We start from the raw sequence: 27,851 nt of genomic DNA, 5'->3' as shown, positions 1-27,851 counted from the left end.
GAGGTCAAAGGATTTTAGAATGATGATAAAATATGGCGTTCTGGACCAAATCTAAAATCGAGTTACGTGTCGAGGGATTTGATCACGGTTCGTGTCATGTTTCGCGTGAAAGCTGAAATTTGACGTCAATCCATGGTGTCTATTAAGGTGTCGAAATCGATGTAGAACAGAAAATGGTTTTTCGATAATCCACCATTACACCAAGAATGGCTACAATACGCAATGTAATTGCGTTGCAGAGTGCCTCGTGAATGGTTTGCAAATAGTGCGTAAATCAATTGTCAAGTATGTACATATCAGCGAACAAATAAAAAAATTGAAAAAAATTAGAAAGGTGTTTGCAATCACCGATAGAACATGTGGTGTTCAAGCAAGCACTCTCGTCAAGATTGTATTGTTCTCGACATTCATTATTGCCATTGACCAAAGGTTTAGAGAAATGGGCCTGAAGGCAGTAAAGAAATCACATCAAAAGCATAAGGACTCATTGTAATATTTGTTTAATCGAGTAGTAATCGTTCAATGCTATAGTCGGACGATTTTTAATATCGAAAATATTATTTGTAATGTTGAAATGGAATATTACCAAGAATTTAATTATTTGTAATCGAATATACTGCCTTCTCTCATGATGTTCATTTTTTAACTTGAGGTCATGATCCATTTTACTTTCACATCGTCTAAAAACTATTTCTAATAACTATTTTTAGCGCAACACTGTATTACTGTGTGAAAAATCATTATTTCTCTCAGACACTTAAACACAATCCTCATCTCGATGCACAAAGAGCTTCATTTCATACACAGATTTTGTTCGTTTGAACGCTACGTCCTGATTGGTTCGTTAATCGAGCTCCGCATCTCCTTCGCACAAGTAACCGCGACTTATCGAAACGATCATCCGTGATTACTATCGCGGCAATGTTGATATCTTACGACTGCCCTAACGAACTTACGTTCACAGAAACTCACCGATGAGGTACCATTCCCCGTTCATGATGAAATCGGACAAGTCACCGCCCTCCTTCGAGTTGAGTACCAGATCGAGCTACCAAGGTCAAAGATTGATTAAGACACGCACATATCTACGTTTCAGGTGATCCGCTAGGCAACAGGAAGCAGATGCATGCGACATGCGACAGATTTTCTTTGCTAGAGTTTCTACAGGGCCTAGGATCTACCTTTTGTAGCAACACAGATCACGTAGCGAATACGTTCGGGGATTGCGACTCAATAAATCGCGAGGGGAGAGGGCTCTGGGGACAATAGAATGTCGCGAACGGTGTTTCTTATGCTTATCTGGTGCATAAAACGGATGGCAGGCTCGGCGAAGATCGACAGATAGAGAGCATGAACATTCCTCTTTGTCACTGGGACAACGGTCCCTCGGAAAAATGGTTTTCGAAGCCTGAAATTCTCCCGTGAGTCCATTCGTGACGTTTTGAGAAAACACTTTTGTCATTTTTGCAACTTGCGTTCAGGTTGCCGATAACGAGCTGTATTGTAATGAAAGTTCGTTCGTATCGACCTTTAATGTTCAGATTAAAAAGAATCTTGAATGTACCATTTAATTTGTCGGGGAAATGAACCTTTCCTGCTTGCATGGTGTAGTTTGTGAAATTTAGTCTACTTGTAAAATGTGAATTTAAATTTTCTTTAGAAAATATTTGTGCATCCGGTGTAATTTTCAAGACACACAGAATAACAGGAAAACGCATATTGAATTTGAAAGAGCAATTTTCCACAAAGCACCGAAACGCAGCAAGAAAGAAAAATCACCGGATGCTTGCATCAACGCGTTCCATTCCCCGGGAGCTCGCATAATTTCCAAAAATTCAGAGCTGTCAGAAATTCCTCTCTAGGTACAGCAATTGAAACAGTAACCGAGACTGAAGCATTTCATTAAATTTCGTTCGCGAACTGATTACTGTTTCATGCTCGGCGAAAGTTGAACACGTGGCGAACATTTCGCGGACAAAACGGATTATACATGAACGGAAGAAAGAGAGAGAGAGAGAGAGAGAGAGAGAGAGCGAGAGAGAGAGAGAGAGAGAGAGAGAGAGAGAGAGGGTCCGGTGTACCCTCTGTTCCTTTTCTTCCTCTGTCAACATCCTCGTTGCGAGAGATAGAAGTTGCTACCGAGGAAAAAGTCTTCGAATGAGATACTTATTCGTTTCCGGAACGCTTTTTAAACGGTTTCCTGATTTCTCCAATTCCACAGGCATCCCGACAACCGCCCCCCCCCTCTAACCCCCGTCTATCTGTTGCTCTTTGATCGAGAGCCAAACGAGATGCGGTTTAGGGTTAACTTTCATGACCGGCATTTTCTACCAGGAAATCGTTCTTAAGGGGCCATTCCGATTTTCTGTTTCAAAAAATCGACCGATGTTTTTCAAAAGATACTCTATAAAATAATATCTAACTCACGTAATTTTGATTACTTTTACTTTAAAAAAATTGCACATGTACTTCGGATACCAATAAATATGTTTAAAAAAATCCCAATGCAAAAGGTTCAATAGTTTTTCTGAAAAGAATTGCTAAGAATTTGTGGAAAACCGGCCTCGAAAATCAGAATACAGTAAAGTCTTGATCTAAGCCCAATCCTCGGATACGTGCTGTGACGTAGATCGTGTGGGGCTGCTACAGTGATTTCTCTATATATGTCGCCAAGGCCTGAATGATAAACCGCGCGGAATTATCCCTACTGCCGCAGTATATGTCGTCAATTAAACCACTAAATACAGTTCAAATTATATCGTGTTTAGTGTCATTTTAATTAGAAAAATGTCACGAATGGTGAAAGTCCCATAAAGAAGTAATGAAAAATATAGAAGTTTTGTAATTGGATTAAGCATGTTTACACTTTACGCTAGTCGGATCCTCGGAGGGGATAGGCGAACTGACTAAGATCGTGTAGCTCCGTTCGGCTCGGATCAAGACTTCACTGTATCTCCTTAACCACACAGGCACGCGTCATAATGTTTCCTGTAGTCGCTACGGATTACGACATTTATTTCGGACATACTGATATCTCGAGCACAATAAAAGCGAGCTTATATCGAGGGGGGGGGGGGGGGGCAGATCAGCCGTCGGCACTTTCCCAGTGAAATTCAATAAATTTGTCGACGAACCGTAAGAAGTTCTTTCATAAGAAAAGAACGGTGCTCCTGGAACTCGTAACGAAAGCGCAGTTATTACATTCGAACTTTCACTGAATACGGTTATTGGCCAAGAACTTTGAGCTATGCCCGCTATTTCCTTAAGTGCTCGCGTTCAGTCCGAAGCTCGAAGACGAAGCGATTTTTCCATTTTTTTTTCCTCGAAAACTGTAAAACTTTGTTCGACGAAATATTTCAACATTTTTAATGTTTTACACTTTAGAGTACGTCGTGATTTTTATATTCCGAAATATTTATTTAAAAAGTTGTTGCTGAGTAGTGGTTCATCAAACATGAAAAACTAAAGAAGGTTCGTGTAACATATATCTCGTTTTTGGGAAGAGTTTGTCGTTGCAAATAGTAAATCTACGTTAAGACGCCCGCCATATTGTTTCGAAAAAATACTTCGAAAATTTCTTCGTTCGAGGAATGGGTATAGAAATATAATATATCATACAGCTCTCATCAAAATTTTAATGTTAGATCAACCAGTACAGACTGGGTAGCAATGGGTCCTGCAAATTGATGTTTCCTAAAAAACCTATTTAAATAATAAATATTTGAAAAAAATTACTAGATTGGATCGAAGACAAACCACGTAGAACACGCAGCTTTTTTTTAGAAAAAAAATTCCCAAAAATCACTTCTATAGAAGACTACAACAATCAGAATCATTACTAACTGTTACTGAGCGTTGCAGCTTTGAAGAAAATGATTATTTTGCTTTAAAATATTTTTTTAGTACAATCGTCGACCGTTAGTGTATAAACATATATAGTGAGGGATTAAAATAGTCAGACGGTGTTTGTTAAAAAATTTGTACTCCTTAAATCTCATAATTAGATCGTGAAAATGTGCAGAGCTCTTAATCTCGGTACAGCTAATGTAACGCGAAAGAAATATCCGCGCTTCCAGCGAGAGAGGCGGACAATATTTTTGTAACGTCACCGAAAACGGGTGACGGTCAACCGGACGAGAGTTCTCGCGGAAAAAGTGCAGAGAAAGTTATCTACAGCGAACCGGTATTTGTTCTGCGTGGAAAAAAGACCTGGGCTTTGTTAGGTCTCGCGTGAACGAGCTCTATATTATTATTGCTTTCTCTTCCTCTCTCTCTCTCTCTCTCTCTCTCTCTCTCTCTCTCTCTCTCGCATTGCTAGAGCTGCTCCTATTTTTGCAATAATTCAGGGGAGCCTGAACGGGCTAAACTTTGCGTTCCACGGACTTGAAATTCGTCGAGCGTTACGGCGGATACATGCGGCTCGACACGTTTGCCTCTCATAATTCATCGTCAGACGTATATTTCATGAAAGCAGCTCGATTCGAGCGTTTGTTCTCGAGGGATTTGCGGCTTAGACTACGCCCGACGCACTGAGACTAATCGTCGACTACCGATTTCAACTGTATATGCTCCCTGTCCATACCTAAACAGACTTGCGTCTCGCGAGATCGACAGTGCTTATGCACTATACACTCGCGTCCATAAGTCACTGGACATCGGCTTTCGGCATGGAGATTGCCTCGATTATGATATAATCTATGGAAGAAGTGGTAATCTGCTCCTCTAGGAAAAAATTTGGAAAGTCTCCTGGTAGATGGACAACATTTCTGAATCCGAAGTATAAAAATATCACAAGATATTTCAGGAGAATTAGTTAAGAAACATTTTAACCGACAGCCCGACACAAGTAACTTCGGTTCAGTTATTTTAAAACATACATATCATTAATGATATGATGCTCGAGATTGTCACTGCATAATAAAATAAAGTTCAGAGAGAATGAACAATTATTTTAGGAAATTTCCGATTCCGTTCCACTTTACGTGTACAGAAATGAATGTCCAATAACTTATGGTCGTGACTGTACGTACCACAGGAAACAATGAACGCGGAGATTACGCGCGCCAAAACGAATCAAACCTGCGAAATGAACTTTTACTTCGGTTGTTATATCGGTGATCAGAATTTTCTGGGTCGTTCGATAAATGAAGTTTTCGTACCTAAAACTTCGACGAATGTTTCTACGTCATAGATGTAGATCAATGTAAAATTATTAAAAAAATGGGAATTTCGAAGCGATTTTTCAATGGGGACATAAAGAGGCTTCCAAATGCAAATTTACTAGTGAACGAGCGAGCCTCGAGATTATTAAATATGAAATTGCATTTAAAAAACTTTACATTTATAGTACTAATGCATCCCTTGCGTTTCAGAACGTTTTTGTGTCAAAGCTGCTCTAAACAAGCTTTTAATTGTTTCTTTGAATTGTTCGCCCAGTGTTCGATGATATTTTCGACGTATTTGTTCATCGCATGTTTCTAATTTCGCAGGAAAATAAAAAAAAAATCGACAGAAAGTTATCGAGTCTTTTATTTTTAAATTAGATCTTATTTTTCTGTATTTTCTGATTAAATTTTCGTCTACTTATATGAATATTCTTCTTTTCCTATAAGAAAAATTTCCCCCCTAAAATACAGGCATTCGTGATTAAAATATAATTCTATAAATGTACATAATAGAAACAATAACATATTTGTCACTAGAGAGGATTCCCAGTAATTAATACTTCACAATGACAGCATACAAAAGCAATGAATACAAATTTCGTTTACATTCTTTTTCACAAATCAGTTGCCCAAAGTTTACGAACAATCCACGAGACATTATTCGCTCAAGTTACCGCATATCAATCCGCGAGATCATAAAATCTTTCGGGACATTAATTCGACCGCCCCACGCACTTTCATTCGAGTCTCCGGCCGCGATAAAAACTCGGCAGCGACCGCACGTTTGGCAACAATTTAAAAAGATGTTTCCATAAACGTCACGGCGCGACAATTCACGGTAAAACACGCGTATCGATTTAATTGTCGTTATCAACTGCGGCCGAGGAAAAACTGTAACGAGCCCGTGTCCGCGAACTCCGCCCGCCTGGAATTTATCGCGGCACGCGCGATAGGTAATTAATTCGAAACCGGTGACAGATGACTTGAACGCAATCTACGTCGTCCAGTGCACGGGTTTTTGTCCCGACACGTCCGTCATGGCGGACGATCAACTCCGTTTCTCGATAATATCGACTAACACTATCTCCAGTCGAAAAGAGATGTGTCAGGGAAACTGACAATTTCATATTAAATCGATAACCTGCCCTATTTCTCAGATCCAGTGACGTCTTTTCAACGATCACCGTCAACCGACGCGATCGCTACCGCGTCGATGCTCCGTCGACGATCTGCACACGTGCCGATATTTTGTTAGAAACAACCGTGAAACGTGGAAAACGTTGTAAATCATGATTCACACAGGGTGTCCCAGTATAACGAAAATATGCAATAGATTTTGTTCATTTGACGCCTTTGTCTCTGTGCCATACAAGGTCTGTGGCAATGATAGTCACGCGTGTGCGTCACCGGTAGCGAACGTGAAAGGTTTGCCGGTGATTAGAAGCGTTGGTAAAACGAATAGAAATCACCGATTCAGAATTAACAGCGCGTGCACGCGAAACGTAATGATTATCAGAAGGGATTTCCAGGCAAGGAGACTTTATGCGAGCACATAGGATATATAAATATATGTATGTGTAGGGGATAAGACAATGGGGCATAATGGATGTTGGATTTCACTCGCTTACGAATATTCGCAGGGGACATTTGCATTGTTAAATACATGGATCATACTGCGAAGAGCTCGCTGATGAGAACGATCGACTATTTTACGTTATCGACGACACATACGCGCGCACAGTCGAATAGGGCAGCGAACATGTCGTTATATATGGATATGTATGTTGTCCAGCGACTTAACTCGTGAGTGATTCTGAGAGATTCGTGTTGGTAGAATATTATACATCTACATATGTATATATTGGTAGTATGTGAACGGTGTTCGTTGTTTAGATACGACATCGATTTTGTTCGGAGTGTTTAAACAGATTAAATATTTGCTCGGTGTTGTATGCAAGGTGGAACGATAAGAATTGTTATCTAGAATGCATAGTTTATTATTATTATGAAAATCGTTTGCAGAGAATATTCTGTTGTCGGTAGAATTCGTTCAATGAAAGCATTTTGTTCTCTTTATATCTGCAATTTTGTGAAATATTATGAAATCTCGAGTTTATCTGTCGAAATTACAATTTCTTATTTAACAACGAGAACCTTAAATCTCCAAACTGTACGCAAACGGATCAAAAAGTTTTCCATTCAGTGTTGGTGTTCAAGGTTTTTCTTAAGTTGCTTATGTGCAGCACAATGTTAAAGAGAATGTACAGTGATATTAGAAAAACTCATCGATACCATGATATTTTATAGTGCACAAATAAATGAACTCGAATGCAGTCACTTCGAAAGCTTTTCGAGTATACTGTACTTCATAAAAAAAAAACAGTTTTCTTATCGAAACAAAAAATAACGAGATCTTTTACAATAACAGTCTTTATTACGCAGGGCATTGAAACAATATTTATGGTAGCTTTCGGAACGAATCGTTGCATTTGATCAATATATATTTGCCAGATTAATTTAACGCAAGGCACGTACTTCACCCTAAGATTGAAGACAATATTTTGTATTATTGAACTATCCTATATTTTTTCATTTTATTTTATAGAATTATTCCACCCTGATTCGATGAAGAATTTAGCAATACATTTTTTCTTAGGCTTTTTAAAATCGCAACGTTTAGGGCTCATTAACGACTATATAGTTTATTCATTTTCAACTTGAACAAAAAACAAAGTTCGTTTACGTTGTGACTAACATGGAAATTATTTTTGTTAGTTTTACTTTTTATCTATACAGATACTGATTGATCACTTTAGTCTTCGATGGAGGCGTCTCATTTATTGGATTATAACAAACATTAAATGTTTAACATTACAGATTGAGAGATCTATCAACTACTTCATTTTTATAATCGTTGTAGAAAATTTATAGAGTTTATCTTAAAATTTTTATTGGAATTAGAATATTAGTATACCTACATAAATCAACCGGTGTAAACTCTATTTCTTCCAGCAAAAAATATTTCCCTTACGGTTTCACGTTGTTTTGGAATAAAAAAGGGCCAGGTAAAATGACATTCTTTTCTAGAAAACTTTGAACGTCATTTGTTTGGTGCACATTGTTGTGTACATATAGTTTGAGCAATCACGATTCAACCAAACTAAAGGACCGAATAGATTAAATCAAAGCGAAGACTCATACAAATTAAATAGTATCAAAGACTCAAACAGATTAAATCGAATCAAAGACTCAAACAGATTAAATCACACCGAAGACTCAAACCGAAGACCTAAACAGATTAAATCAAACCGAAGAATCAAACCGAAGAATTAAACAGATTAAATCAACCAGAAGACTCAAACCGAAGACTCAAACAGATAAAATCGAATCAAAGGTTCAAACGTCAATCCGAAGACTCAAACACATGAAATCAGTCTGAAGTCTCAAACAGGTTAAATCAAACAAATTGGCTGGCCCACAAGTTCCGTTTACAAATATATAAGAATGGTGCAGATTTAATGAAATTACTGCTACAAAAGCCCAAGAAAACTAGTTTTCAGTTCTGTCTTGCGAAGGTCCTGCAAAGATCCTGCAAAGATGTTGTGACTCTTCGATTTCAAGGTCAAAGTACGTGCAGAATCGGCGAATCGAGCTGGACGTGAGCATACATCGTTCGAATCTACGACAGAAACATTGCTCACACCCTGGGATAGCGCGTTACACAATCCCGAACCTTTTAACCTCGTATCGATAACAATGGGACACCACTGGCGACTGAAACGTGGTATCTCAATGTCCCCGGACAAAACGCGAGCACCGATTTAAACTGTCTCCCGGAGAATTTCCGAAATTGCTCTAGTCCCGCGCACCGACACGCTGATGGTACACAATGAAAAAGACAGAAAAAAAACAGACACACACACACACACACATACCGATACACAGAGCAAAAAAAAAGTTACAACGACGAACAACGCGGTGCTGTGAACCGGCTAGATCCACATAGGGAGCGCATGCAGTGGCACATCGATCGAGTAGATAATTTACACGTGTAGATGCGCTCGGACGGGGGGGGGGGCGTATGTACATGTATACATATCGATATATATATGTACATATAGAAACAGAACATGCGACACACACGCTGTACACTTATATACACGTACGGTGGATCAAAAACGTATTGACACTCGAATTTCTTGCAGTAACCTCGAAAAATAGAGGTCGGTGTAATCTGGATTTTTTAATTACTTCATTGTACACGTAAACATAACGATGAGAAATGTTAATGATTTGTCATTACAAAGCAACGTGCAAACAATGAAAATATTATGATCGAGGAAGTATTGGCAGACAGTAGATTTGTGTCGTGACTGTAATATGCATTCATAAGAGTTATGTTACTAGAAAAACAGCATGAAATCTATCTTAAGTGATAGAATTTTATTCAATCATATCACATTCTCCCTGTAAATCTTATTATAGGTCTATCGATTTATATAGAATTTTCGAAATCTGAACTAATCTTCTCACTTCTTATTATTCGCGCGTATCCTCGTCTTGACTGTTCCATCAGAGAAATTAACAAAGATCATTTCTTCGAATGATGGATTCATTCGTATACTCCTGTCCGTTTATAATTTTATGATGGAACAATTAAAGACTGCTACCATTAAGTTCACTTTTTAATAATAAATCATTCAGGTTTCTATACCAGCGTTTCGTTCACGTGTACAACGTGCTAAAATTAAATTGTATCAGTATGCAACGTTATCAGAGATTTGAGATCTCAGGGGCAAACCGTGTTCTTCCGGAACTCTTTCTCCAGCGTTATGCAAGCATTGCAGCTTAACTAGCTTCATCAGGAATCAAAGTGTTTACATTTGGCACAATGTTAACACACTGCTATTGACGTATATCTTCCGTACGTTCCACTAGTATAACAGAGCTAGCTCATGTTCCAGTCCATTGCTCACAAATCAAGACAGAGAATTCTTAATTGCCCGGCTGACCAATTAGACAGTCTCTTTATTGACTGGTGAACAATGGAACATAACCTCGCTAAAATGCTCGCAAACTGTTGGTTCAAAAAGAACATGGGAACTAGCCTCAAGAGCCTCAAAAATGAAGACTATAGCATACTACCTCTGCAACTTAGGCCTTCAGTCTACCACACGTAGCGAACACGACAAAATGGCGCCTGCTGTACACTTCAACGCCGCAACCAATGTAATAACACCCAAAACATTATCGTTTCTGTACAATCTGCTTTTCTAGTATCTTTGTTTTCTGAGTACACTATTGCATAAACAATTAAAAAGAGAAGGTGAATCGAAAAGCGTACGCCTATGCGATTCGTACGCGACTCTAACGCAACATGTCGTGTATGGAAAGCCTAAATTGCATTAGTATACTATCTTCGTAACTTAAATTGTTATGAGAAATCCGAGAGAGACAATACTTGATCGATCCATTGCATTTGTCCGCTCGATCGGCGTCGAGCGTGTTTCGTGCAAGGCTTGAAGCCTGTTATAGATCGGTTCCGATTGAAATAGCTATGAAGAACCGAAAGGGACATTATAACAGGTCGAAAGACGCCGTCTGAAATTTTCAAGAAAAATTGGGGGTGATTCGGAATTGGCGTTGAGAACGGAAATCGATGTTACAACAGTTCTCAAGCCCTGGACTTTCGTAGCGACGTGAAGCGGTGGAGACGGCTACAGGGTTTGCGAATTCGGGTAGAACAAGTGTCGGGGGGTGCGTGTGAACGGTGTTTCCGGAAGAATCTTCCGTTCTCCCCTTTCCCCCTTGTTTCCTGAACTTCCTATGTTCCCGGGGTTACGGTCGATAGGGTTTTGTGGCGAAGGGGGTTTCGGTGGTGGTGGGTTGCGAGGGGGTGGGGTGGGGGCCTGGGGTATGAGGGTCGGTAATATGCGACGCGCAGTAATCAATGGATTGATTATGATGTTGCCGCGTATTTATACCCCGGATTTACGTGTCCCGCGTGTTTGAGCTGGCTCCTGCCTCTGTTTACGCGCTCGTACCGTTCCGCTTAATGCGCGTGTACACGCGACAGTCCGCGCGGCAAATGCCGGTGAATAAACGGACGCGGCTCGCGGTAATTAAAACAGATAAGCGGAACGTCGGGAATGATCCGTTTGCGAACTCCATTACCGCGGCGGAAAAAACCCGAGCGAATTGCAGCCACGCGTTCTTTCGTGCCGCCCTGTCGCGTCGCGCGGACAATGTGCTCCCGATTTTTACGAGCCCGTAGACACCATCGCCGATTTGCTCATCCCACCTGTGCCAGAAAGATTTCGTTTTTCGTTTGCTTTTCCGTTGCGTTTACGGACGATTTTGGCGGTAAGCTGGGCTTACAACGGTCCGGCAGCAGTCCCGTCCAGTGATTCAGTACTGGATCGTAACTGGAAAAATTTGCACGCCGGCACAGAACCGGATTGACAGTCTACTTGTTAATCCAGCGAACCGCCACCGTCAAGAAAACAATATTCCAGCGTTACAGCGTGTACTGTGGCCCACAGTGACATTCGGGCACTTTTCAAACAAATGGTCACTTTTTTAAGATTAGACCAAACGACTTGAATTTTCTTGAGACAATTCAACTTTTCATCTTGGACCGTATTAAAAATTTCATTGAAATCGGTTGAACGCTTACGAATCTTCAGTAAAGCATTTTCGGACATATATCTGATATGTACTTCCTTTTCCCTACTTGACGTGACTAACACGTGGTATTTTGGTCCTGACATGTTTGGACACCCTCTATATGAATAAGAAAATTATGCTTCGAATGTCCGAATATGCATAGGTGCCTCCATTTATTGGACGCTCAATTTTCGTTCAAGGTTCTCGAAAAAAAAAACCGGATTCGCAAATTCACCAAATTCGTATCCACGAGCTCATGGCGGTAGCAAAAGAAGCGCGTGGGCTTCTCAACAGTTTGCAAAACGCGCGTCGATTCGCCGAAAAAGCTGTTCGAAAATGGTCAGTCGAATCGTTTACGAGCAAACACGGTTCAATTTCGGATCGGAGTTGGTTAAAGCCGAATTTCGAACTGCATTCTCGGTTCACGGAATACGAGCTCGCGGGACGTGCACGAGAGAAGCCGGGCTCGCAGCTCGTGGCTTTAACAACCGGATACACTCGACTCTTTACGAATTCGACGATCCGCAGTTCGCTCGGACGGGTATTGCCGAGGATTCCCGGCTTCGAATTCGCTTGATCAGGGAAGAATGTGATTATCGAGCGGGATAAGATCGAGAGACAGAAATAATGCTTCGAGAAAAGACTGCTGTCACGTCGCGACGCGCCAACACGTAAAACAGAGGCGGCCATTGGTGCCGGTGCCACAGTTGGTGCATGGTAGATGAATTTAGCGATTTTTCCCTTTAGAATCCGCAAGTGTTTCCGTCTGATACGCATATAGATGGGTTTCATGGCGTGTTTTGGAGGTGGGGTCGAGAACAAAAAGTCGTCCGTTTCGGCGTCCATCTCTATCCCAACGAAACGATCCTCTCGTTACCTATTCCAATTAGCTCGGCGAAACGTTTCGACCGCGAGAGAATCCATATTTAAAAGCTAATCACGGAACAATAAGGTCCCCGAAGCCGAACCCGCTCCTAGCGATTTAGCTAGGCTCTTCGACAAAAAAAAAAAAAAAAATTAAAAAACGATCGAGTGGACTGCGCGCGAACGAATGCCACTGCGATTTCCGCGGGCATCAATTAACCGGTGCGAGTTTAATGCGCTTAGGACAGGCCGATGAAGCCGGAAACGGTCGATTTTCGAACGGCTGGTATTCTTTCTCTGTATCGAGTTGCTTCGATTAAACACACTTATGGTCTAGGGTGAACACAATGCTCGATGCATTATCGAGATAGGTCGTCGGAATATTATCTTGCGTGAATGCCCCGACTCACATTCGAGCTATTTTCCACTCCCCCTTTTTTTCGTTCTACTGTTCTCTTATTATTTTCTCTTTCGTTTTTTATTCCCTTCTTATCTTTTTGTCCGTTTCTCTTTACTGTTGTTATTGTTTTTTTTTCTCTTTTTCGTTGGTTCTTTTTGTTTTGGTCTTATCACGTACCACGTAGTTCCTGTTTTGCTCTCTTTTACTGTTGACTCGTGCTCGATTGCAGCGAGAGGCACGCAAGCAAGAGCGCATCCGAACGGAATGAATTTGCTTCGCACACACACGGGCAAGTCGGGCAGGCTTGGTATATATATGTATATATATATATATATACTCGTATCTCGTGTTCTTGGACTTCGCTACTTGGTGAGGGAGAGGGGAATGGTGCGGGGAGAGTTGTTAAGTAGATCGTCGGATTATTTCTGAAGTTACCGGCCGGTCCGGCGGAAGTTTATTTTTTCAATCTCCTTCCGGCCCGGCCGAGCGTACGCTTGGAAACTGCTGCTGCGCGAGGACGGATTGTTTTGAGCTTTCCCGCGCGCACGGAACCGTTTCCGTTTTATCGCGTGCAAACTCAAGCGGCGAAGTATCTCTTTAGAAATGCTAACTCGCAAATAATTGTCGTGAAACACTGTGAATACGACTCGAAACGGTCGACGAATTCTTATCGCTTTTAATTGAGGCGTTGAGCACCGGCTCGCCGCGGCCCTTGCACGTTTCGCGAACCATCTCTCGTCAGAGAATATCAAAGGGATCAATATGTTAGCAAAGCGGAAATGCGAAATGCTGGTTCTGTTATTACTCCCTTTGCAAACAAACCGTTCTCAGTGAAATGAGACCGGTTCCCTTCGCGTATGAAAATCTCTCCCCGTTTGCGCTACTGTAATTCGTGAAGTATTAAATCGGATTTATTGTAATTATAGCGAATATTGCAATTTCTACGCAGGAAGTATAATGTATTTATTATGTGTAATTATTTGTGCGTGCGTGTGAATTTAGGTATAAGATTCGATCGAGATGAACGTATGTAAAATTGAATTCAGGTTATTCAAAGTAGTATGTTGTTGTGAGTCAGCAGTACACCGATCTCTTCGTTCGATTAGGAGATTTGACGTTTGTACAAGGTTTTAATGAATTGACAAACACTCTTGACTTTGCATCGGAATGTAAGACGATGTACCGTTTACCTGTATGAGAAGATTATATTAATATAATGGAACACGACAAAGCATGGGGAACATTTATAACGCTACGAACAAAGGAAATGACGATAGAAAATGTTGGAAGAATTTCTCGACATTTTATGAATGATCGAACATTCGAGCTTCTTATTTTATGCATTGTGCGAAAACAGGAATACTTACACATGTTACAGAACAGAGAAAAACGAATAATATTGAAAATGAAAGTACAGTGTTTACTCTATACTTGTCTCAAATACCTAGCCGATAAGAGTCACAGAACTATCCCCACTGCCGCGGAGTATACATCGCGAGCGGCCATCAACCGAGGCCTCTAGAGCTTCTAAACAATAGTATCCCCTGGTTGCTATATGTCCCTGGCCAGACCCGTGTTTTGGACATATATCGAGTAAACACTGTGTCGCGGTATATTTTGAACTCTGACGAAAAACAACCACCAAATATATAAACAACTCTAAAAATCGAATTTCTTTTAAAAGATGAAGTCTGAATTACAAAATAATTTCACTGAATTTTATGTGAACGTCCAAGCTATGCCAATACCAGAGAATTATTGCACGTTAACCAAACAATTAAACAAAACATTAATTTCTACCCGATGTATGCACAATAATGGTATTTGCCGGTGTGATTAACCAAAACATTTTCCACGTTCAATATGTAAACAGACATTGCGATACACATACTAAATAGTGTTTACCGTAGGTGGATACAACAATTTCGGACAACACATATAGGGCGCGCAAAAGTTTCCGATGAGGCATTTGAAAAATTGTACCTCCAAGATGGCACCCAGAGGAATTTTTTATTTGCCAAGAATGTAACTAAAACTGTATAAAAAATGGTCCTCGAATAATGATATTTCTAGATAGAACCAAGAAAGTAATTCACACTGTATAAACAATGGTTTTCCATAACGGGGCAGGTATCTAAATCAATTAAAAAACGAAATGACTTAAAAAGTATTATTATTTTGAAAAGTCGCTTACAAAATGCTCGAGTAGAAAATCGATTTGATGGGAAACGTTTGCACGCCGACGAGTTTGGTACACATATACAGACAGATAAACAGACAGACAGACAGACAAGACAACAAAATCGCGTGAAATATGCACTCAAGGCGATTCGGATTAGCGAACGACGTCGTTGGATGAAACTGACAAACAGATTCGGACGTTGGACGGGGGGGGGGGGGGGGCAGAGAAAATTTCCTCGGGGCGACGTCACAAGGAACGACTTCACAGATAACGAACTCGCGAATTCTCGTGAATGATGATACGCGACAACTACGAAGTACTTTGGGAGTGGCACGAGCCACTACATAGAACGAGGAAAGAATGAAGCATCTCCAGACGTCGTCGCACCGGTCGGTACATGCATGCAACAGGTGCAAGTTAGGTATTGAATGCCTCGGTTATTCCACGGCGTTCAGTCCTGGAGGCCAAAGAACATTTTATTGGGAGTCGCCAAATATTTGCCCAGCCTCTACGTGCGAGATCAGTGCAGTGCGTGACATAGTGTGCGAACGAGTTGTCGTCGGTTTTCGCGAACTACCAACGGCTGCATGACAAAATTAGGTGAGCGTGTCTGCTCGGTGACGATTCAGTCGCGGATTTTCACGTTCGTCGAGCGTAAACGAAACTTTAACCCTCTGAGGCCGAACGTCGACGTATCGACGACATCAGGAGATTTAATTCTGGGCGTTGCAAATGTACAGTTCAATTAGGTGCATTAGAAAAGTATGAATTGTTCATTTTTCATACTATCGAAGACTTTGAAGCACAATTTAGGCTTGTCCGCAGAGGGTTAAATGCAATCGGTCGACTGCAGATCTTATGCACTTATCACAGAAATCGGTAGGTGAAATTTTGGTTAAACTTCACCTTGGCAACCCAGAAGTTTTTAATCTTTTACTACATGATCCTGTACATCTTGACGAGAGAATGCCAAAAATCGAAGTTTTAAGGCTAGGGATTCACTGGTTTAATAGTTATGCGTATTTAAAGGTGAGCGATTTTAAGCGTTTTTGACAGGCAGGGGCGCCGCCATTGCCCGTCGTTGGCTCTTTCCGCTCCCCAACGACCTAATCCCAACCAACTTGGATTCTCTTCGAGATCCCGTATATGATTCTCTATATTTTAATTACTGTTCGATAACAGCTTGTCCCAGAACAAAGTGCAGTCGCTCAACTTTAAACACGCATAACTTTTGTACCAGTGAATTCCTTGCCTTGAAACCTCGAAATTTGGCATTCTCTCGTCAAGATGTACAGGATTATATAGTCAAAACTTAAAAATTTCTGGGTTGCCAATGTGAAGTTACGCCACACAATCACTGTGCCTATATTATACTTATTTTGAAAGCACACTGAATATTAAAAAAGAGATATATAACATATACATTAACTGATTTTGATGAAAAAATTCAATATCTGTTTTTTAATAGTCATTTTGCTTTAAAATTAAGTATCATTAATATAGGCACAGTAATTAGTACCTTCCCACGGTAATTGGGTCCCTCACCCTAGTGTAAATGTGTAGAATTGTCTCATGGAAACTTTCTGAGGATAAAGGACGGTGTCCTTTCAAGTTTCGAAAAAGTACGTATGTGTGCGTATTATGAAAAGTATGCGTCCAACCGGGCTAACATAATTCACAGTATGATAGAATTCTCGATGAAGTGAGGTGAAACTTCAGTTGCGTGTTTGCCACCGTTGCTTGAGCATACGTTGACAAGGAAAAATGTGTATTCATAGCTTGCTTCTTGGAAAATACACAGACGTCCACACAGTTGATCATCCGAAGCTTATCTGCTTTGAATATTTAAATTTCGTTTCGAACTTTCTACGAAATCGTTGTGTTTGATATACGACGTTGATGCATCAATGTTTTCAGCAACATTAACGCTTGCGGATGAGAATAGAAATTTTTACTTTGTGCAGAAACATAATATTTGAACAAAGTTCCAATCTAAATGTCACTCTTAAGCAAATACTAGAAAATTAATAATTCCTGTGTGGACCTTCTCGATTATTTCAAGTATTTTCTAAGAACGAGATTGCTATCGAAACTGAGTGTAATGAGATAAGAAACGCTCATTTGCCGGTTGAAAATCTATGGGTAGGTATATTGTTTCATTTTCTGTTTTAACGATGATTTGCAGAAATTTTGCTCAAGCATAACGTAAGTATACAGACGGTTAATGCAAATTGCGAAAATCTCGAGGAAATTAATTCTGTTACTGCAACAATTTTCGAAGTTTCTCCGGTCTAATGAAATGTAAATGTTTTCTCATGCGTCGAGCAAGCCGCGGCAAAGTACATTATCGCTTTGCATATTTAGGGATCCCGATAGAAAAAGGTATAACTTTTCTCTGTGTGCCATATTTGTGATCATAAAACCAACCACTTAATATACTAAAAATATAAAAGTGAGAATATACATGTTGTTTGTATAATTCTATGCAAAATACTTTCCGCTGTTTGTCGTATTTGCAATCTTACCGAGCGTAAAACCAATAGAAAATTAACACTAGGTTTACGGAGCCCTAAAAATGACTATTTTACATTACTTTATAAAAACAACATGAATGTATCTATCAAAATTTGTAGCCATCTTTTTAATAATATATTCTCAACGAATTAAATTTGTAAAATAATTCCTCACGGATGCATGTTTACAATCTCAATATTCGTAAATGAAAAATATTAGAATCCGTAATTTTGACGGGTCCCGTAAATCTAGTGTTATTGTGGTAGGAATATAAAATTAAGTGGGTGTTATTTGCATAATTGTCCACAGAGAACTGAAAGTCGAATTTCAATTACGAACAGATTCAAGTTTTCTCAATACATAATTGTAATGTGTTAGGAGTATGTACCAAGAAATAATTTTCTCTTTATATTTGCACATAATCGTAAGAATTGTGCGACGGAAACAGTTCCGATGACAGAGACAAGAAGTTTAACATTCGACGATCCACTTATTGCAATGCAAATGCTCTACTTTGTACACAGTGGGGTGATATCGAGGATTACTTTTTCCCACACCAAACGAACATCATCGTGACATACAGTAATGAGTGTGTGCGAAACAAATACGTACTTAAGCCTAAGCTTTGCCAGTGATCATCCACTCCTGAAATTTTCCGTAAAATTGGACCTTCGATACTCGAAAACTTATCACGATGCTCTTTTCGCCGTTGTACTTACTAAAAATAATCAGTCCGAGAAAGAACAAATTAAGGGCAACATAATTGTTCACGAGCAACGAAAGATGTCTTTGGAAATGAACAAACGCGAAAAATGTTACAATTGCGTTCGATCGAATTTAATATTACGCGAGAACGAAAGGAAAACGCATCGTAAAAGCGACACGGCTAATAAATTTCTTCATTTTCGCTTATGCTTGTGGAAAAGTGTCGTATCTCTCCAGCAGCAGAAAAGTGCAAGAAAGTTGCGGGAAATATTACTAGTCTGCCGTAAAACTCTCACGGACAATGCATTACGGGTAATAAAACTCGATCGTTTATTGAAGTGTAGATAAGTTTCATCCAGATGCAGGTCCTGATATTCAATTTATCTCCTGTCCTTAAAGGACTTACGAACACGGAGACACTCTGTACCTTGATATTTCTATACACACATACGCGTCCCCCTTGGCAGCTCATCGATTTCTATTACGGCGCGCATTTCTGCTCCGATCTGTTTCAGATTAATTCGTTTTTGTGTTCGTCAAACTTCGTTCGATATTAAATTCACACAATTACCATCGTTTCATGTTCGACCGTGAGGAGTTGAAATTTCATGGATCTAATATAATTTACAATAAAAATAGTAAAACGATCAACCCAGAAATTTTTACCTTTTTATATTTTTAACTTGGCTTTTACCTTCTCTTTGTATGATTCTCTATATTTTAATTGTGAACCAGTGAATTCCTCATCTTGAAGCATCTATTTTTGGCATTTCTCGTCAAAATGTGCAGGATTATATGGTAGAAAGTTCGAAATTTCTGGGTTTCCAAGGTGAAGTTCAGCCAAAACGAATGGTAATTCAACTTCGGAATCGTTTCCAAAAATAAAAAAAAAAAAAAAAGAATGCGGAGTAAATCTGTGAAAAGCGTGTTACATCGAAACTGCGAAAGAATCAACGGGGATCGCGTCGATACGTCTCCCGTTAGGCAATTATTCGGCAAAATGGAAAGCGATATCGATCGATTACACGTCTATCGCATTGTAGTCGGTTTAGCTGAAGCGTGATTAGATAGTCGATGAATCGGATGGCGTATCGCAAAACAGATCGAGGCGGCCGATATCTTGATCCGATCGCGTGCAGCATCAAACGAATAGTTTGTCAGTTTCTGCTCCGGGACGCTAAAACGATCCACTGTCCGGTAAGGACAAACGCGATTAACAGTTTATGATGAATAGCGACGATCGGATAGGGCCAACAAACAACGGGCCGCTATCTGCCCGCGCAGTTTCGCGGATTTACGAGGTGTCTATCAGCGGTCTTGTGACAATCGTAAACCGAACTATGGCCGCGCGCGCGCGCCGGAATTCTCGTAAAACGCTAATTGCCTCCTCGCTACGGACATACGAACGACAATCCGACGGAGTAAATTAATTTTCGTCGATGTCGCCCGATCGTCATGTACTTTCGCCCAGCTAATAGATACCGTTCGCGTTCAACAGCTATTCTGGTTTTTCATCTTCCAAAATCGATTTTTCTCTTTTTGCGTGCTAAAGGATTTATGAATCTTCAAGGATAGCTGAATCTTTAAACACGTTTTTCTCGTGACCACGATTATCGTAAGTTCTAGTTGACCAATTCGCTTGAAATTTTTAGAGAATCTTCAGCACACACTCTGTTACCGCAGAAACCAAAATGTTTAAAATTCGACAATTTTTTCTTATTTTTTTATCGTGCTAATAGGCGAAAAATATCCACAAAAATCACTAATTTGACCTCAAATTAAAGTTATATAAAGTAATCGAAGTTTTTAAATTTTTAAAATTTCTTTTGGTTTGTGCTATATTCGGCAGTGTGTTCAATTATGTGCGTCGCTCTGAGCATAAAAATTAATATTCGTAGGATTTTATAGAGGAATATCTTGTTTGTAAAATTGTTATATATTTTAGTAGTACTAATCTTGCTAGATCCTACGGTTTCGCGAACACTGCAAAGATTTTCGATGAGCCGCTTTCGGAACACGAAGTAGCGCAACAAACTGCGAGAGAACATATTTGTTATGTAGCACCTTCATCTGGAAAATACTGTAAGATGTGTCGATAATTCTATTCTAACTATTTTTCACAATTATTAATTCTTGCTCATTAGAAGTCAACGCTACGAAGCTTTCAACATAATATTCTCGAAAGAAAACTCTACTTTCATCGAACTTTATATTGAAAAGAATGAAAGGAACGAGTAGGTCACTATGCTGGAGAACTCTATACACGTTTTCCGCAAAAAATTAAAAACTGCTTCTTCCAGAGAAGCCACTGTCTTTCACACGATCAAGATTTCTCGTGACTCGGCATGATTTTACATTTGACAGGTGAAAGATTCGCAAGAAATCTTGTTGGGTACGAGCTGTAAGCGGTTGACATCAAAGCGGCTGTTGAAGAATCGTCGAACTAGCAGTACTTCTCCACAAAATCATCTGCTCGTTAAAACAGCAATCTAATTTCACACCGATCGATTGCGACACTAAGTTCTAAGCGAGTGCTGCGTCGATCAAACACCAAATGACATCGATCTACCAAAAAAACAACGCACACCGAACGAAAGAATAATTGCTGTCGGAAACGAAAGAAAAGAAGAGAAGAGAACAGAAGCCGAAGACTCGCCCGTACGTAACCTGTAGCAACGGGTGAAAAGTGATCGGTAAGTATTCCACGCGCGAAACCGATACATGCAATAGCTTCGTTTGCATATATCTCGGAACCTGGAAAATGTCAGGAGCGAGTGCTCGCTATTGGCTGGCATGGAAACGTCACTCAGCTATCGACTCCGCGATGGAAACTTTGTGCAGGTTCTGGACAACGGATCGACAGATTGAAAATAACTTGATCCTGATGTCTGGCACGCAGACAGTTTACTCGCTGTTCAGGAGAATCGCGGAGAAAGAGTGTAGAGAAAGGAGGAAAGAATTCGTGGAGAAAGAGTGTGATTTAGCTGCAGATGGTATCTGTTTGCGAATCGTAAACTAGATGCTAGCGAGTTTATGGGAATGATCGGTGAGAAAGCTTAGGAGATTTCGCAGCGAAACATAGCCGCCTTCCGACTGGGGCGACGGGGGCAGTTAAGTCTTAGAGGAAAATGAGTCTTGGCATTTGTTTATTTGTTCCAGTAAAATTTTCAGTTTTTCGTACTTTCAGCGTCTCGCTAGGCAGCGATTGTTTGTAAGAGGAATCGACTTGGAAAACGCGGACTGAATTATAGATACATTGATTACTAAAGAATCTATCGCACTCAATTGGTACACTATGGATTTGTATAATAAATGATATACAATTAGCAATACTACAATACTTTAATACTGATACGCCTAGTTTGTATGTCGAGTATACTATGCGGTGAGAGAGTTTTTACTTGATTTAGTAAGGAGAAATTATTTGCTTGATACTGGCTAACATTGACAGTTGTACTTTAACTTTATGTTAAGCAGGACTTACACAACATAGATCGAAATGTACAGGGTGTTCCCAAAGTGACTGGCCGGGCACTACTGGCGCGTTTTTTAATCAGGATTGTCTTAGGAAAGTATAATAATCGTATCGTTTCATAGTGAGTGTAATATACTTACACTGTATACCAGTATCGAATACAGAAAGTAATCGATTAGATTGTGTTTTAACAACGGAAAAAAACTTTTTTATTTTTTGTAAACGTTTTAATCAATGCCTGCATAAAAATTCGGTATCACTGCTATTTATTGCTAATTGCGACTACTATGCCATGCCATAAGCACTAACGTATAACTAATGTTATTCTTACCGTTTTTTAGTCATATCGACTTACGATTCCGTTTAATCATTTATTTAACAAATATACGCTCTTCTGAAATTACTATGCTGAATCAGTCTTTCTTTTTAATATTTGAAATGTAATTTGAATAGCTTGGGTACGTGTATAGATTCTACTGATTACCATATCGAGACATTATTTATTACAACACACGAAACAACTAAACAAACAATATTTAACGTGAACGAACTCCTGTGTGCTAAATTTTTTTAATTTATACGATGTAAAAAACACAGAAAGAAGAAAAAACAGAATGTAACTGAATTGTATGCATATACAGTGTGTCTTTTTTATTCAGACAAAGTAGAACGCATTGTGATTAATACAATATGTAAGACAATTATTTTTAGAGATGCTATTTGATTCCAAATACAAACAAAAAAATACTTTTCTGTGATGACTGTCTTGCAAGAAAACATTTTTTTTTCAAATAAAACAGACATATTCTGCATGAGTTTATACGTTAAGAACTTTTGCTATTGATAATTCGTATTTTACACTGTATTGTAGAAAAAGTGAATCAAAGTCATTATAATAGTTAACTGAAAAATACCGTTACTTCTTATTCAACGAGTTCAAATAAAACAAACTCAAACCGAAAGCTAACCACGTCTACCTAACGAATCTACTTGAATATCGAGACAACCTCACTCTATTGCTAATCGCTAAAAAAAAACCATCTGTCCTACAATTACATCAGCGATCACTTCCATCTGCTGACAAACGGTAGATAGCCAAGCACTTTAGGAACACCCTGTATATAAAGTAGAACCAGTGAGCCGCATCTATTCGTCAAAATATGAAACATGCTGGTGTACCTCTCAAAAAAATACAAAGGTATCCTATCCTGCAAAACGGTCCGATGCGAGAGAAACAAATTCGGGTAGCCGTATAAACCTTTCTCGGCAGTGAAAAAAGAAACCGACAAACAAACAAATCGAAACAAATCGAAAAAAGTTTAGCGCCAAACGCAAGGCCCACCTTCCTCCGGCGAAATCGTGATCGTTTTTGCGCATGCATGCGAAGATAAATTCGCTGAATCTCAGGCATGCAACTTCGTTCGTCAGAGAACTGGTTGAAGCGGGAACAGATCGAAAATTTGCTTTAATCGCAACAATATCGATGAAAGAAGAAGGTAAAATGAAAAGTCGAGAATATAGAAAACATGAAACTACAGAATGAGAGAGAGAGAGAGGGAGAGAGAGAGAGAGAGAGAGAGAGAGAGAGAGAGAGAGAGAGAGAGAGAGAAGAAACCAGGTGTATAGGGATTATGTTCGCGAGAGAGGACCGGTTCAGGATAATCGTTACGGAGTCGATAGTAGAGCGACGAGAAACATTGACGTTCCATGCAAAATCGCAATTCCCAGCTCAGACATAATCACGTGGTCCCTGCTTTGACTGGTCGATGTATTTGTGTGTGAGGCATGTATAAGTATATTCTGGGTCATTGTGTTCTCGGTCATCCTGTCCCCTACGTCCGCTACATCTCTCTCTGTTTGTTCTTTTTCTATTTTTTTCTCTTTTTTATTCATCTCCAGGAGAGAGAGAGAGAGAGGGAGGGGGGATTGGGTGTGGATGGTTCGGGAGATATACATATGTGTACTGAATATGTATATATATTCCCGGGAGGGGGGAGGTGTGTTGGGCGATCAGAGGGTGGGGGAGGGGGGGGGGGGAGAGAGCTGGGTCACCGGTATCTTTATTCTTCGCTTGCTTCTTTTCTCTTTTCCTTTAAGCCTGCTTCCCGTACACGGCCGTATATCGCTTCCCGTGTAACACACGTATTATGTCTATACATAATATAGTGAAAGCTCGCTCGATACGTTCCGCGGAAAAGCCCGTGAAAGCAGGAGACACTGGCAAGCGACATCAGCCTATCGCAGCAGCCCCCTAACCGACGGGGTTAATGCTGACACCAGAGTACGAATAATGTACACCACATTTAGAGCCAATTCATGGGACCGAGATTGCATTCACGAATTTGTTATGCGTGCTATCTTCCCTGGAACATGTCCGAACTACGGGGTTGCCACGCTGTTCCATCTTGTAAACTGTGGCACAGCGTTCGACCTCTCAAACGAGTCACCTTAGACACTTATTTGACAAAAATTAGTTCCGGAGATAGTCCTAGAGATAAATATAAAAATAATTCACTGGAAAATTACGCCATTTTTGTCCACGTTAAACGAAGTGCCTGATTTTAATCCCTAAATGCTATTTTTTGATAAATCACTGATGAAGAGTATAATATACCTCAGACAGAGAATTGACGGTTTCAGAGGATTTATAGTGTGGTTTATAAGTTAGAGGTCATATGAAGCGGACATAAGGTTTTTTTCATGAGGTCGTATGATTTTTAATTTAACAATCAATGCAGCTGATTATTTCCTGCAAAAATGTACTGAACCATTTTTGTCGAAAAACAGTAGTTTAGAAGATACTTTAATCACAATATTAGATTAAACTTCACCTCGGCTACCCAAAAATGTGTAACTCTTATTTACATAATCCTGCAGATCTTGCCGAGAAAATGATAAAAATCGAAGCTTTAAGGCGAGGAATTCACCGATTGAACAGTCATGCGTGTTTAAAGTTGAGCGATTAAAACACTTAAAATTGCTCAACTTTAAACATACATAACTTTTGAACTCTTGAATGCCTCGCATAAAAACTTCGATTCTTGGCACTTTCTCCTCAAGATCTACAGGATTATATAACAAAAAGTTAAAAATTTTTAGATTGCCAATGTGAACATAAGCCCAATATTATAAAGTGGTGGTAGTCTGGACACTTTGGAATGTTATGATCAGAATCAATACTTTCAGATAATACTTTAATCTCAACATTATAAAATGGTGGTAGTATGAACACTTTGCAATGATGTGATTTAAATCAATACTTGAACCGCAACATTATAAAGTGGTTGTAGTGCTGATACTGTGGAATGACATGATCAAAATCAATACTTTAAGATGACATTTTAATCTCAACATTATGAAGTAGCGGTAGTATGAATACTTTGCAATGTTATGACAGAAAATCGATAAAGGAAGATATTTTAATCCCAACATTACAGAAGTGGTGGTAGTACGAAACTCTACGATGTCAAGATTAAAATACCTCTTAAATTAATTAATGATTTTTTGAAAACATGAATAGCTGAGATAGCACAATTATGTGTGAAGTAAAAGGGAGTTTAGCGAATTAAAAATTATTCGACTCGATTTAGAAAACCATATACGACCTTCATACGACCTCTACACGATCCATCACTATCCAGTCCCTCGAAACCATACGTGACAACATGATTGAACAGAATGGATATCTGAACCGTTCTTTACCAACAATTTGTATCTGTAGATTAAATTCAGACAAATTGTACGTTTTCAATTAATTTTAAAATATTGAACGTTTATAGCACGTTCGCATGACGTTGTGGATAATTCCCGTGGAAGGTTCATTTCCCAGGGGACGCGAAACGTTTGAGCGTATAAAAGGCCGGTAAACGAATGCACGCATAACAAATTTTCTCAGCCGTTTGAAAAAGATGTCGCCAGACACCGCTTTGAAGCAGACCTTTCACGATTAAACGAGTGCACATTATCGAAATTGATACTCTAGACATTTCACAGTCGTGAAACCTTCGAAAAGTGGGCGGAACTTTATCGGCAAAAGTCTTTGCACTGACTTTCATCTTCTCCTTGTCGAGATAATAACTCCCTTTTGTTGTCGGGTGGTGATCGATAGTCCTCTCTCGCAATTTAAAAATTATCGGGGATAAGAAATTTTTATGAGAACACGGTAAGATCAGGGGTACTATTAATATTCTCATCGTGCCGCGAACGATTCCGCGATAAAATGTTGGCGTGTCGAAGTGATTCTTGATTCCCTGGCATCGTTGCGTAACACTAGAGGTTGTTGGCATGATTGGGTAACACCTAATGGCACTTTTACGACTTCCGAAGCATTGCATAGGTGTTGCAGCTTGCAACGAATGACCCCGATATGCATGTATCGATAGGAATTGTTCTCGACGAAATAGAAAAAGCCATGATACTACGTGTTGATTGTTCGACAAATGCGTTTCAGTGAAAGTTTCATTTCGAACAGTGTTCATTATCATTATCGATTACAGAGGCAGCAAAGCTCGCAATACAATCCTTAAATTGTGAGTTTGTGATAAATCGTAGCATTGATAAGGCTTAATATAAATAATTACTGATTTTTGAGAAACTTTTAGGATTACTTCGTTTGGGGGATCTTGGTTGCTTGTTATCATTGCCATTAGGCATGACTGATAGTTATGGCATCGATACACTAAAGCATCGAGGTCGATTGACATCCATAGTCAATCCACTTTTCAGATTTGATATTTAAACGTTTAATATTTAGCGAAATAATGACCTTGAAATATCTTGTCAAAGTCACCACTCAACATTGTCAACAATGATGCATACAAAGGTATTTTTGCGACCGTATACAGTTAGGTTCACCTTCAAAGACTTCATTGCTCGATTCATCGTCATGATTTCGTCAATAAATAAAGAAATGATTAAAATTCGTACGTAACTTCACAGCACATCATTTTAGCTAGTAGTAAGCATTATATTAAAAATTGCAATTATTTAACCGATTAAGTCACATTTTAACTGAATTGATAATTTTACTGTATGGTACATTATGAAATATTTCCTTTGTTGTCTTGCTAAATACGTTCTATGCTCCGTAATTTGATTCTATGTATGGTCATTATTGCTTCATAACGTGGAATATTTCAGTGGAGTGGACAAACATGTCGTACTTGTTGAAGTAGAAGAACAAACTGAATATCGTAAACATTTATGGCGTATTCACGTTGATTCCTCCAATCAAGTGTAGAAAGTGAACAAACGTTGAGAAATTCTGCTATCATTGATTTGAAATCATTCAAATTAGAGTTGAGTGGCTGTTATGTGACGGACACAAATAATTTCTGATTTATTCCAAAGTCATTTAATCGTTTAAACAGGCTATATTGTACGTATATTGAATTTTTCATTAATCTTGGAAGATATGACAAACTGCAGTAGATTTAATTCGATTTAATCTTCGCTGAACATCTATTATTCGCCAAACGTACAGTGGTCCCATTTCGTTGAAAATTTAAAAGCATGAATAATAGAATGTAAAAAATATGGAACGTACATGATCACAGTAATTGAAAGATATAACTACCCTATCTTCTTTTTAGCTTTAATGTAAGCAACTGTAAAAACAATCTAGTCTTACATGTAGCATTCAAAAGTCTTAATCTCAATTATAATAAGACACAATATAACAATTGATCGTCATTGTAATAATTCAGCCTCCTGATTGAATGTATTTGATGATATTAAATACGTTTTCCAATTATTCATGTGGTATGCAGTTAATAGTCCTCGAAGAAGAAGATACTAGTGGTCCAAATCAATAATAAATCAGACGTACAGTCTGAACACATTTTCGTACACAGTTTATTGACATTAAAAAGACGTTAACAA

The 27,851-nt window shown here is 39.2% G+C and overlaps 1 protein-coding gene across 1 annotated transcript in view; it reads right to left on the bottom strand.

The window, feature by feature from the left end:
- Positions 1-27,851, bottom strand: part of Nachralpha6 (nicotinic acetylcholine receptor alpha6) — a 471,989-nt gene that overhangs the window by 178,903 nt on the left and 265,235 nt on the right. Inside the window, exon 7 of the mRNA XM_076785216.1 lies at positions 973-1,048. Coding sequence (XP_076641331.1) covers positions 973-1,048 — 76 coding nt within the window. The remainder of the gene's footprint in view (positions 1-972; positions 1,049-27,851) is intronic.

This window comes from Halictus rubicundus, chromosome 3 (assembly GCF_050948215.1).
Source record: "Halictus rubicundus isolate RS-2024b chromosome 3, iyHalRubi1_principal, whole genome shotgun sequence".
NCBI classification, from domain to species: domain Eukaryota; kingdom Metazoa; phylum Arthropoda; class Insecta; order Hymenoptera; family Halictidae; genus Halictus; species Halictus rubicundus.
This window is presented reverse-complemented; position numbering and strand designations above follow the sequence as displayed.